Source organism: Macrotis lagotis, chromosome 8 (assembly GCF_037893015.1).
Source record: "Macrotis lagotis isolate mMagLag1 chromosome 8, bilby.v1.9.chrom.fasta, whole genome shotgun sequence".
Lineage (NCBI taxonomy): Eukaryota > Metazoa > Chordata > Mammalia > Peramelemorphia > Peramelidae > Macrotis > Macrotis lagotis.
The window spans coordinates 52,325,467-52,338,749 of NC_133665.1; the positions used below are offsets into that span (position 1 = coordinate 52,325,467).

Genomic DNA, 13,283 nt, shown 5'->3' on the forward strand with positions numbered 1-13,283 from the left:
ACTGAGGACACAATATTATGTGAATATTACCTTAAAGGTAAGATACCTACCATCATTCTGGTAGGTATTTGGCAGATATTTATATTTATTTGAGGCTAATTACCACTGTGCTCTTAAAAAAAGTGTTCAGTACAGCTTATTTTCCACTATACTACCTTAAAAATCCTTAACTTAGGTCAATGGCAATCACAAAGATGAGGTTTAATAGGTGGCAGCATGATGCAGTAGAAAGAGTCCTAGGTGATGGAATAGACTTGGGTCTTAACTTTGGCTGGTACCCTTACTAAGCCTGGTTAAGTCAATTGTAACTTTTAGAGATCTAGAATTATAGAGGAAAGAATTTTGCAAACTGTAACTAAAAGAGGAGAGTCAGTGAGGCCCAGCATCCTGAAGTCAGCAGGAGCAGGGTTCAAGTTTCTTAAATTCTCACTCCCTAGACAAATAAGAACTGTTAAGTAGCAGAAAAGGTAGCAAATTCATAGTTTTCTCATCTAGGAGTTACAAATGAATCACAAGATTAGTCCCTATTCCTAAATAAAGCATTACTGAAATGTGAAGATATTACTACATAGGATGCTAAAGAACAAGAATACCCTTCATAATGAAGCTGTCTTACCATCTACATTAGAGCCTTAAACTGAGTCACATAAGTTTTTGTTAATTGTGGCAATTACGTCAAACAGAAGGCCTGAACTGATACAAGGTATTTGAATGACTATGGCAACAGAGTGATCCTATTTTCAAAGAGATAGTATTTACTGGTAAACTAACTTCAATACTTTCTTCTAGATCCCATCTGCAATTTTATTTGTCTGAATACTTCTTCCACTGATATTGGTCATAACTTCTCCATAACTACATCACACATTGTGATCAAATTGGAAAGCAATCAAAAAGCATGTCTGGAGAAAGGAAGGAACCAGAAGTGCAGTACCTCCTTCTCTATAGCAGATCATCTCCACTTTACTACAATGCCTTTTTGTAAATGTCCCCCCTCTGTGGTTTATTTCTACCACAAAGGCTAAATTACTTTTGTTCCAGTTAAACAAATATTCTTAGACTCTCTACCCGTAGTTCCTTACCCATGATTTGTTTTTTTATGCCTGCTAATTTCCTTTTCTCCTTCTATTATCCACTGCATGATTTTCTGGTTCTTCTCTACATCTTCTGGAGAGCCAGGCATTTCATAGTTGGAACCAGCACTTTTCCCTGAATCAGCCTTCTTTGAATTTCTTTTTGAGAGCATACCGGTTTTACCACTGAAAGAACAAGACTTTAAAAGTTAGTTTTTCCTTCACAAAAACATACAACTTGGAAAGTCCAGAAAATAGGATACCAGAATAGTAACAATTCTTCATGTGAAGATGTCTATGGTTAGGGTAGCCACTGCTTCCTGAGACTGACTATTCCATTTCTTTACAATTTCTATTTTTAAAAGGTTTTCCTAATGTGCCAAAATCTAATGCTGTAATGACCTCTCCTGCTCTTGGTTTTGTTCTCTCAGGTAAGGTAAAACAAATCCGATTCTTCTTTCATGTGACTAGGGACATGGTTTCTTCAACTAAAATGTAGCCAGTGGCTTTCTACCATAATCTCTACATGACCTCTTACTTGGTAATGCTCAGTAAACATTTACACAGAAAACAGAAGGCAAGAAAAATGTTTCTCTGATAAATGGAAAAACAACAGCAACAACAACATAGCAAAAAACCCTGTTTTCTTGCCTTTTTTTTTAAAGTTAAATTGGGATGTTTTTGCTACCCTGACTTCCAACTTTTGCATGATTGATTAGAGGGATCATGTAATCTTGTTGTTTGTTTGCTTCATTATCCTCAGAGAAAAAAAAAAGGTAGGGGGAAATCAACTCCTCAAAAGGATAACCTAAAGAAAGGTTTAGAAATAGCTTCATTATACTGTGGTTGAAGATGACTGTTAAACTAGGTTTGATAATGGTACCCTCCTGGAGACAGTAAGAAAGACAAACTTCTATCTTTATTCCAACTGATCTTGCTTTACTCTTAGGCTAGGGTATTTTTAACCAGGGGTCAGTGAATTAAAAAAAATTTTTTTTAACAATTTATATTTCAATAATTGTTGTTGCTTTTGTAATTTGTGAATTTTTATTTTATGTTTTAAAAAATTTCTGAAAAGTGGTCCAAAGACTTCAGACTGCTAACATGAAACAAAAAGTTTATGAACTCCGTGTGTCAGGAAAGCAATGATATGCTACTTGGGAAAGCTTCATGGCCAATCACACCCACCCTTCTTCAATGGAACTGTGGTCTTTCAAGATATGTAAAAGAAATACAGGAACCCAACTATCAGTTTTTACGAGACGTGAAAGCTACAATGTGCTTTAATGTCCAACTATAAATATCATCATGATTTTTTATAAATATAAGCAGTGAAGGTTAAGTGACCTATGAAGAAATAACCAGTTCTCTAGATAATGAAGAGTTGGGTCCTCATTGATTTTCTGGCTTTAGATTTCATTTTTACATGTTTGAGCAATTTTCCAATTTCTGTTCCATTCTGTATGCCTCTGAACTTTTTTACTCCATCCTCCCCACTTAAAGGCTGAACTCATACTGAGACAGGAAGAGGGAACATAGATGTTTAATGTGAAGGCCATTCTGGCAATAATTTTTCAGTTACAGTTGGAGAGGGAGATAAACTCTAAGAGTACTGTGAAATTTTTCTTAGAAGGAATTTAGGTTCTTTAGTTTTACAGTTGGATCCACTTCCCCTGGGTACTGTGAACTCAGTGGTTCTCAGCAGAGATTCTTTCATTCTTTTTTTTCTTAAAATAATTATTCAGAAAAATATTCAAGATTCATTCCCTTTGTTAGAGTGATTGTTCGTTGTAGGTTAAATATTCTTAAAATGCAAGTTTCAATTTAGAAATACTTTCAAAATCCACAGATGACAATTTCATATAATGTGACTCATTCTTCTATAACGAAGACAAGTTTTATACCTCTTTTAAATTCTTTCTTCCTGATTTTCCCTAAAGCAGGCACAGTTACAGAGATGAAGGACAACAATAAATATAATTAACACAAGGAGGGTTCTAGTTTCAAACCTGCCAACTCAAGCCAAGAACTCAGTTTTTCATTGTCCAATCATTTTCTAGGACACTTACCTATAGCCCATTCCATCCATTGGATTTGAAGCTAGCCCCATGCTTTCACTGTAGTTTCGAGATTTGGTTGCATAGTTGTGTGACTCTGCATTCCAAGCAAAGCTGTTCTGAACTCTCTGAGTGGCTTCAGCCTCAATCTGCTCTTTTGGTTTCATCACACTGTGGTGATGAATATGGTGGTAGACATGTTTATGATGGTATAAATTAGCTGCATCTAGTTTCATTCCTGATTTTGTACTATGTTTGCCATGCCCAGGAGGTCCTGTACCCAGTGTCCCTGGAATCTTAGCTGCATGACCATTGTCTGGGGAGCGTGGCTTTGGGGAATGGTGGCCAGGTCCTGGAGACTGGCAGCCCGGTGTTTTCATGACCCTCTGTACATGTTCATCAAGGATGCTCTCAGGATTTTCCTCGTGGACATCTCGGATCCCAGTGCAGCCCATTTCTGCATAACGGGGAGAGAAATGGTGCAAGGTCTGCGCAGAAGGCAGCTTGTGACTAACTACTGAAGGACCAGAAGAGACATTTGCATCCTCTCCTTCTTCTTCCTATTAGGAAGAAGAAAATAGTGCAACTTATGCAATTCATTTTCAGTTGAGGTTTCTTTCATTAGAACATCAAATCAAATGAAAAATAGGAAGGGAAGTGCTTGCTTAACAGATTGCTTAATTTCTCTTGAAGGTATTCCTACAAAAACCAGAAAAAGTTTCCATCATGTTTTCTGAAATGTTAATGCTGGGGCTGCCTGCTGTAGTTGTTACAGCATGAGGAGAGAAGAGCAAACATTTCAAAGATAGTGCCTCACTACCAAGAAAATTAGCATTTGCTCAAGGTGCAAAGTTAATCATCTTTGGATATGTCTCTCCTCTATTAACTGACTGTTTAGTATCTGAGGAAGTTCAGATTGACCAACGAGTCCTAAGAGTGTTGGAGGACACATATGCCCAGGGACCAGGGTTCTGGGACTACTAAGAATATCAAGGAAAAGGAAGAAGGAAGGAAAGATATATATATGCAACTTTAATGCTAACAAAGTAAATTGTGCAGGCCTCAGATTGTCTAAATCATATTGGCAAAGGTATCTGTATTTTTAAAAAAATAGCTACTTATAATTTCCCTAATATTACTTTGTAAGAAGTATTTTTCATAAATTACTGTATTTCAACAAAAATGATGACAATTATTCAGGACGTCCCACAAGTCTTAGTGAAATTTTAAGCAATTCAATAATCTGATCATAAATTCTGAGCTGCAAGATACTTATGAGATTATCAAGGGCAGCTGGGTGGCACAATGAATAGAGTACTGATCTGGGAGTTAGGAGGTCAAGAGTTCAAATCCCATCTCAGGAACTTGACCCTTCCTAGTTGTATGACCTGGGGCATCCAGGGCCATCTCCAGTTGTCCTGATTCATATCTGGCCATTGGACCCAGATGGCTCTGGAGGAGAAAGTAAGGCCGATGACTTAGTACAGCATCCCCTCACTCAAATCCAATTCATGTGCTTGTCATGGCATCACCTCCCTGACATAGTGGTCTTCTTTGAGAACAAAAGACAAAATCATCATCATGAGATTATCAAGGTCAATCACTTCATTCAAACTATTCAAACTTAAAACTCCACTAAGATTTCTGGGATAAACAGTATAGTACAAAGCTCTAAATTCTTTAAATAAAAGTAGATTCTCATACAGTGTGGGCAGAAAGCACATCTATTTTATATTCTATACTTTCACAGAGTCTGGTAGTTTAGTAATCACGGATTAAATATTTAATGTGTTAATGGATATACAAAGGAAAATAAGACAAATTCAGCACAGGAAGTGAAATAGAAAAAAGATAGTTTAAAAAAAGAAAAAAGAGTTTCAACACATAATAGAACATAACTACATAAGAGAAGTAACAAAGTACTATGAGTGGGGGTGACAGTAGAATCAAAGAAGGTCTTTATTAAAGGAAGCTATCATTTAAAATAGGATTTTTAAGGCTAGACAAAATATTTCAGATAGTGTGGTGTGAGGAGAGTAATAATAACTTTCATTTATATAGCATTTAAATATATTATTCATTTTAGCTATATAACAACCCTATGAGAAGGCACACTTAAGGTATTATTATCCACATTTTACAAACAAGAAAACTGAGGCTCAGAGAGGTTAAGTGTCCTACCTATAGTCACACAGCTAGTAGGTATTAGAAAGATGACTTGAATCCAGATCTTTATCCCTCCAAGTTCGGAACTCTACCCACAATGGCACATTGATGTTCAAAGAAAAATCTACCTAACATATTGTAGAGGAATCAATATGAACAAAGACATGAAATTCTGTGGGGTGGGAAACTGAAGGAATATAGTAAGAACTATTTATTCCTGTGAATAGGCATATATAATATTTAAGAAGGGACTAGGAAGGAAGGGGAGAATAAAACACCATCTAGTGGTCATAGTGAAAGGGAGCACCATATAATTAAAAAAAAACTGAATGAATCTGTGGTTCTGACAAGGTATAGCAATCATATTTCTGCTTCCCCAAATTTCTTTTCTCTCCTATTTTTTCAATTTTGTAAATATTTATACTTATGTGCCAAACCTGATAATACTAAGTAAACATAATACTACAAATGTACAAAGATCTATGTTTCTTTTGCTCATAAATTCAGAGTTGAGAGATATCTGAGTTAGTCAAGTATTATGTATAAGATGAATTCAAACCTAGTTTGACTCCAAGGCCAAGACTATATCATATCACCTGTCTCTTATTATCATGGCTACTCCACCTACCAATATAGATGGTAACTCCTACATATCCTTCTTGTATGATGGAAATGAGAATTTCATTTCATTTTAATCTTTTTTTTTATTTTTTGCAAGGCAATGGGGTTAAGTGGCTTGCCCAAGGCCATATGGCCAGGTAATTATTAAGTGTCTGAGGCCAGATTTGAACTCAGGTACTCCTGACTCCAATGCCAGTGCTCTATCCATTACACCACCTAGCCGCTCCATTTTAATCTTGCATGTGAAACTTGGACTAAGTCAGATTTACCCAAGAGTTCAGCAGATGGTTTTCAAAAATAGTAATTAGGGTTAACAAAATAATTATTTTGTGGCTAACTGGGGTTGAGATTCTGATCAGTTCTTGAACAACAAGAGTTTATGACTGAAAACATTATTGTAGGGGCTACTTGAGTCTAAGTGTATCCAACCCACAGCCTCATGCAGTCCTCCAAGCCCATTTATGTGGCCTGTTGTCACATAGATACACTAGCTTATTAACCCTTAACACAACTCCACTTTTTGTTTTTCTTAATAAAAAATATGCATTTAGGAATTAGGATCTTTAATTTAATTTTTTAAAAGTTTTTGCAAGGCAATGGGGTTAAGTGGCTTGCCCAAGGCCAAACAATTATTAAGTTATTAATTATTAAGTGTCTGAGGCCACATTTGAACTCAGGGCCAATGTTCTATCCACTGCACCACAGGATCTTTAATTTTAAAAGTCATATGACTCATCGCAATTGCAACAGACAACTTTATAGTATGCAGCATTGCTATTTTTTCACAGGATTTTGAAAACAAATTTCAAGATTTTAGAAAGCACCAGTTGTATTTCAGTATATTTGCTACTTCATTCTCAATTCACATCAACACGTTACTTGAAAACTTGCAAACAGAATGGAGTTGCTATCAGATATGCAACCTAAAGAAAAATTTATTAAAGTGTCTTTATTGAACTTTTTTTTTTAGGTTTTTGCAAGGCAAATGGGGTTAAGTGGCTTGCCCAAGGCCACACGGCTAGGTAATTAAGTGTCTGAGACTGGATTTGAACCCAGGTACTCCTGACTCCAGGGCCAGTGCTTTATCTACTGCGCCACCTAGCTGCCCCTATTGAACTTTTCTAAATTGTAGTATCTGTCTAAAGAAAAGTATCTGGCACTTCACAAATATGTCCTGTTTATGACATCTATTTTAGGGAGTATGTATATATGTGAGCAACTTTTTTCCTATATGAATCAAACAAAAAAGTAAAGATATCAGGCAGCTAAGTGGCGCAGTGGATAACGCACTGGCCCTGGAGTCAGGAGTACCTGGGTTCAAATCCAGTCTCAGACACTTAATAATTACCTAGCCGTGTGGCCTTGGGCAAGCCACTTAACCCCATTTGCCTTGCAAAAAAACTAAAAAAAAAGTAAAGATATCATATGAGTATCTTGAAAATATTCTTCACATTGTTACAATCTCTATCAAACCAGATACAGATACACTGGTACTGAAAAGGCAGGCTCAGTGTTCTCATTAAAAATGAGGGGTGGCTTATGTTTTGTTTAAAAAAATGTTTTATTATTATACTCTTAATTTTTACTATATCACCTTATTATATTTTATTATTGTTATTATACCAGTTGGTAATATGGTAACATTGTAGTCATAAATAAATATTAACTTCTATATGGAACCCTTGACAAGTTTTTGTTTGGTGATGCAGCTCAGAAGAGCTAAGAGGCTGAACTCCCATGGGCTTTGGAGCAATTGGAGCAATCTACTTGGGGCTTTAGGATGCAGTAAATTATGGAGGGACTATGCACTTTTAGTTAAGACCCTTTCCTGATCACTAAAAGCAATTCAAAAGAGTAACAAAGTGGCTCATAAGGATAAATTATGCAACTTTGTAGTCCTGTAAGTGGATATTCAAACACACAGAATCTTTAGATTGAGTCCTTTTTAGTCAATTTTCTTATTAAAAATTTTATTTGAGTTTTTGAGTTTTACATTTTTTCCCCCAATCTTACTTCCCTCCCCCCACACCCCCACGGAATGCAATCTATCAGTCTTTACTTTGTTTCCATGTTGTACATTGATCCAAACTGAGTGTGATGAGAGAGAAATCATATCCTTAAGGAAGAGACAAAAAGTCTTAGAGATAACAAGATCAGACAATAAGATATGTTTTTTTTTTTCTAAATCAAAGGGAATAGGGGCAGCTAGGTGGCGCAGTGGATAGAGCACTAGCCTTGGAGTCAGGAGTACCTGAGTTCAAATCCGGCCTCAGACACTTAATAGTTACCTAGCCGTGTGGCCTTGGGCAAGTCACTTAACCATTGCCTTGAAAAATCTAAAAAAAAAATAAATAGAAGGGAATAGTCCTTGAACTTTTTTCAAACTCCACGGCTCTTTATCTGGATACTGATGATATTCTCCATCACAGATAGCCCAGAACTGTCCCTGAATGTTGCACTGATGGAATAAGCAAGTCCATCAAGGTTGATCATTGCCCCCATGTTGCTGTTAGGGTGTGCAATGTTTTTCTGGTTCTACTCATGTCATTCAGCATCAGTTCATGCAAATCCCCCCAGGCTTCCCTGAATTCCCGTCCCTCCTGGTTTCTAATACAATAGTGCTCCATGACATACATATACCACAGTTTGTTAAGCCATTCCCCAACTGAAGGACATTTCCTTGATTTTCAATTCTTTGCCACCACAAACAGGGCTGCTATGAATATTTTTGTACAAGTGAGGTTTTTACCCTTTTTCTATCATCTCTCATCAGGGTATAGACGCAGTAGTGGTATTGCTGGGTCAAAGGGTATGCTCATTTTTGTTGCCCTTTGGGTGTATTTCCAAATTTCTCTCCAGAAAGGTTGGATGAGTTCACAGCTCCACCAACAGTGTAGTAGTCTCCCAGATTTCCCACAACCCTTCCAACAATGATCATTATCCTTTCTGGTCATATTGGCCAGTCTGAGAGGCATGAAGTGGTACCTTAGAGAAGCTTTAATTTGCATTTCTCTAATAATTAATGATTTAGAGGAATTTTTCATATAGCTATGGATTGCCAATTTTCTTTCATGACAGTTTTTCTTCATGGTTCATCACAAAAATTTTGACTCACAGAATTTAAAAGATTTGAGAAGGTTCCTTTATTTTTCCAGACAACTCTATTTGATGCATGTAGCTCAGGAGCTGGGAACATTCAGTTGGTAGACTGTATAAGGCATGTGAAACCATTTGGTCTAGTGCTGCCAAGGCAACCTGCAGGCAAGACTTGAAATTCAATAAATCTAGCTTTTTAGAGATGAATTAAATATTTGACCAATTATAACAGGATAAATTTTAAGTTTTGACCCTTGGCAGGAAAAAAACCCTCATGCCCAATCTAGTCCTTTGCTAAAGCACAGAAGAGGCTATTATATCTCTGAATATTATTTGCTTCTTTTGCAAAGAATTTTCAAGAAAACCTTTATCATCACAGTGCTACAATCAGACATGGTAGTGTTCATTTTTATATTAAGTTTTGAGGAGCGGCTAGGTGGCGCAGTCAGGAGTCATCCCTGGAGTCAGGAGTACCTGAGTTCAAATCCAGCCTCAGACACTTAATAATTACCTAGCTGTGTGGTCTTGGCCAAGCCACTTAACCCCATTATCTTGACAAAAAAAAAAAAACCAAACAAAAACAAAACTAAAGTTTTGAGGAAGATTACTGAATTGAAAAATTCATGAGAGAATTTTAATTTGGAAAATAAATCAAGCTTCTACTGTGTCAAAAACAAATTTTTGGGCTCCACAATTAAGCTCCTGTATTTTCTTTCTGAAAGAGAAAAATATGCTCAATCATTTATCAAACGAAAAATGTACTAAAATTGGAGACAGAACCTCTCACAGAGACTTGAACACTGACCACTAGGTGGGGCATAATTATCACATTATTAAAGTTCTTATTTTGAGAATACAGAATTTTGGATTTTATTTTTTAGAATTGTTCATTCAACAAGCATGTTAAATATGAGCAAAGTGTTCTGAGCACTATGAGAGATTTTTAAAAAAGATTAAAGTTTTTAATCTTCTTTAGTTTCATATTACATATACATATAAATATATGAATGATATTGGTTCTTGTCCTTTGTCATTGAAGACCAAAATGATATCACTATGTTTGAGACAAATGGCAGTATGTACAACTGTGGCTGATCAGACCAGTAACAGCTCAGAATGCTCTACCACAGGGTGGGTACAAATGGTCCATGTGAACACCTGGGGTGCTTACTCTAAACTTACGTATATCGTGTTTCCTTTGAACTGCTTCAATTCTGCCCTTCTTATAGAGTGTAGCACCCTCACTGATGAGGGCACGCTATGCTGGGTGGTCCTGTGACAGTGTCTCCCAAGCTGTACAGTCAATTCCAAAATTCTTGAGAGAGACCTTCAGGGTGTCTCAGTATCACTTCTTCTGACCCTCTTGTGAAGGTTTGCCCTTTGTGAGTTCTCCAGATAAACAAGTGTTCATCTGGCATACTAACGTGTCCATCCCATCTTCTTTGCACTCTATGGTAATGCTGGAATGCTCACCAGTTTAACTCGAGAAAGGACTTCAGTGCCTGGTATCTTCTCCTACCAGGTGATCTCCAGAATATTTCTAAGACAATTTAAATGGAAGTTATTCACTTCCCTGATGACGCTGGTACTGTCCAGGTTTCACAGGCATATAGAAATGAGGTCAGCACAACAGCTCTGTAGACCTTCAGTTTGGTAGTCAGTCTAACAATTTTTTTTAGGTTGTTTTTTTTTTTTGCTAGGCAATGGGGTTAAGTGGCTTGCCCAAGGCCACACAGCTAGGTAATTATTAAGTGTCTGAGGCTGGATTTGAACTCAGGTACTCCTGACTCCAGGGCTGGTTCTCTATCCACTGCACCACCTAGCTGCCCCTAATACCTACTTTCTTTCAGAGCATCCCAAATACTAAGCTAGCTCTGGAAATGCGAGTCAATGTGTACCTCCTTGGAAAGGATACTGCCAAGGTAAGTGAGTTTATCCATATTATTCAAAACTTCTCCATTTGCTGTAATCAATGGTTCCATATATGAATGGTGTGGTGCTGGCTGGTAGAACACCTGTGTTTTCTTGGGGAGTAGGATGCGCTCAAGGAAGGCTAGTACCTTTGGGAGGAGGGTTGCTTTCCACCTTTGATGTCCACCTGAGCCACCTAACTCTCACTAGTAGTTTCAAGGAGCTGTAATAAGCACAGCAGCCACACCCTGGTAAATCATTTTGGCAGGCGGGCTAAACCCTTCCAAACATGTGAAGTCTTCTACTGGTGGAATGGGCTGATGAGAACACTTCGTTCCATTGGCCATGAAGCCAGCTGAAGAAGATGCTGCTGTGGAGTGCTTAGAGCTTGGTTGGATATCAAAGATGCCAAGGTCATCCAATGCATCTAGAGTCTTGACTCTGTCCTGCCATGCTGGATCAAGATGATTTTGGAAGAGTGAGGCTTATGACTTCATGCAACTCTACCTCACTTAAATTCAATTTACATATATGAAACATTTATAATATATATTATATATAATTCCTCAAAAATTGTTGAGAAATCATGAAAAAATACAGTCCTTTTTTTGTACATAATTGGTGTTATATCTTGACTTGGTTTTTTACTATTCATTTAATTATCATTATAACTTATACCAGAATCATGAAATAAAAGGTATTCTGTCATATAATATCTTAGCTTAGAACTAAGATATAGAATAGACTGTCTATTTCATTTATCATATGTGAAAACTTCTGTCCTTTTATACAAGCCACATTTAACAATATTTAGAATAAACTCCTGGTTCAAAAAAAATGCTGCTACCATTCTAATTTTGAAAAAAAAAATATAGGTAGTAAGAAGTGGTGACAGTTTTGTGAAAAAAAAAGAAAGAAAATAAGGTATGAAGCATTTATAAAATAAATGAAAGAGAAAGAAATTTTGGGAGAAAAGGACAGGTTTGAAAGCAGTATTTTGAGACAATTATATACCTATTTATGTAAACTACAATTCTATTAACTGTCTAAATTTCATTATATTTTTAACCCAAATAGGTTGGGTTTTTTTTGATATTAATATAATACTTGCAGTAAACAGACTATCTCTGATAAACACTGGTGATATGAAAGAACAGAAAGCACATTTATGACTCCAAAAACTTTGTAATTTAAACGTAAAAGAAAAACACTCTAGAGAATATAAGCAAGTTAAAGAGTAATGAAACTAATCAGAACTGCTTCTTGGAAGAAGTCAGTGACTGTATCAGGAATAAGGGACAATGGTTAGCTACTTCAAGCCATATGGGGAGCAGTGCCAGCAAGGTTCTAAATCCAGATAGTTATAAAGCTAAAGAAGGGATTCATGCTTAAGATAAGAACTGTAAATAGCCCTTAGGGTCCTTTCTGCATCTAGGATTCTATGGGGGAAAAGGAAGAAAATTAGGTGTAGTAAAGGGATCTTTCTTTTGGATTTTACAGAGAAAAATGACCAAATATTTAAGTGGCAAATTTTGTCATAAAATGTCTAAACAGAATGATGGATGGTTGACTTCTGAATGGTAACAAGATGAAACCTGAAAATCATGAAAGGGAAAACAGGGAAACCATGTACCCAAGAAAAAATAAAGGAAATTCTGAGCTGAAAGGGGTAAAATAACTCCAAAAATTGATAACAAATAGAAGAGGTTTTCTGTTATAATGAACAACCTTTAGCATCTCATTATCTCAACCTTAAGTATGAATGTGGATTTCCCTTATATTAAGGGAAAATCATTTGACAATTAATCTAAATCATATGATATGCTCACCTGTGCAAGTTTGGTATCTGAAACAGAGGCAAGAATGAAAAGGGAAATCCTTTAGAAAAACGAGTCAAAATAGTTAACTGATTGATACAAAGCTGAGTTACTGAAAAGGCTCAAAATCACAGAGCAGATGGTAAGACATCAAGGTAGGCATAGTGCAAAAAGTGCTGGAATTGCAGTAAGGAAAACTGAGTTCAAAACCTGTATGTGATTCAGTTTTCTCATCTTTAAAATAGGGATAATAAGTATATAAATGAAGCAGAACCAAGAGGTGGAACAGAGTCAGCAACCCAGCTGACCTCTTCAAACATGCCTCTACAAATATAGTAAAATAACTATTCCAACTGAATTCTGGAGTGGCAGACAAGAAAATTTAGGAGATTAGAAGGAGAGGTCACACAGTGTTGGCTTTGGAGGTGGCACTAGCCACAATAGCAGCTTCAGGAGCCTCTTGGCCATGATAAGGGGATCAGACAATTGGTTGGAAAGACTCCACAGAAGAACTAATGCTTGACTGGCCCTGGGTGTAGAAC

At 36.6% G+C, this 13,283-nt stretch overlaps 1 protein-coding gene across 4 annotated transcripts in view; it reads right to left on the reverse strand.

Annotated features, from left to right (window-relative positions):
• AXIN1 (axin 1) overlaps positions 1-13,283 on the reverse strand; it is a 211,180-nt gene that overhangs the window by 17,087 nt on the left and 180,810 nt on the right. For all 4 annotated transcript variants that reach the window (XM_074197015.1, XM_074197018.1, XM_074197016.1 and 1 more), the window contains 2 exons: positions 3,143-3,690; positions 1,083-1,259 (listed from right to left, as the gene is read on the reverse strand). In XM_074197015.1, the coding sequence (XP_074053116.1) occupies positions 1,083-1,259; positions 3,143-3,690 (725 nt within the window). The remainder of the gene's footprint in view (positions 1-1,082; positions 1,260-3,142; positions 3,691-13,283) is intronic.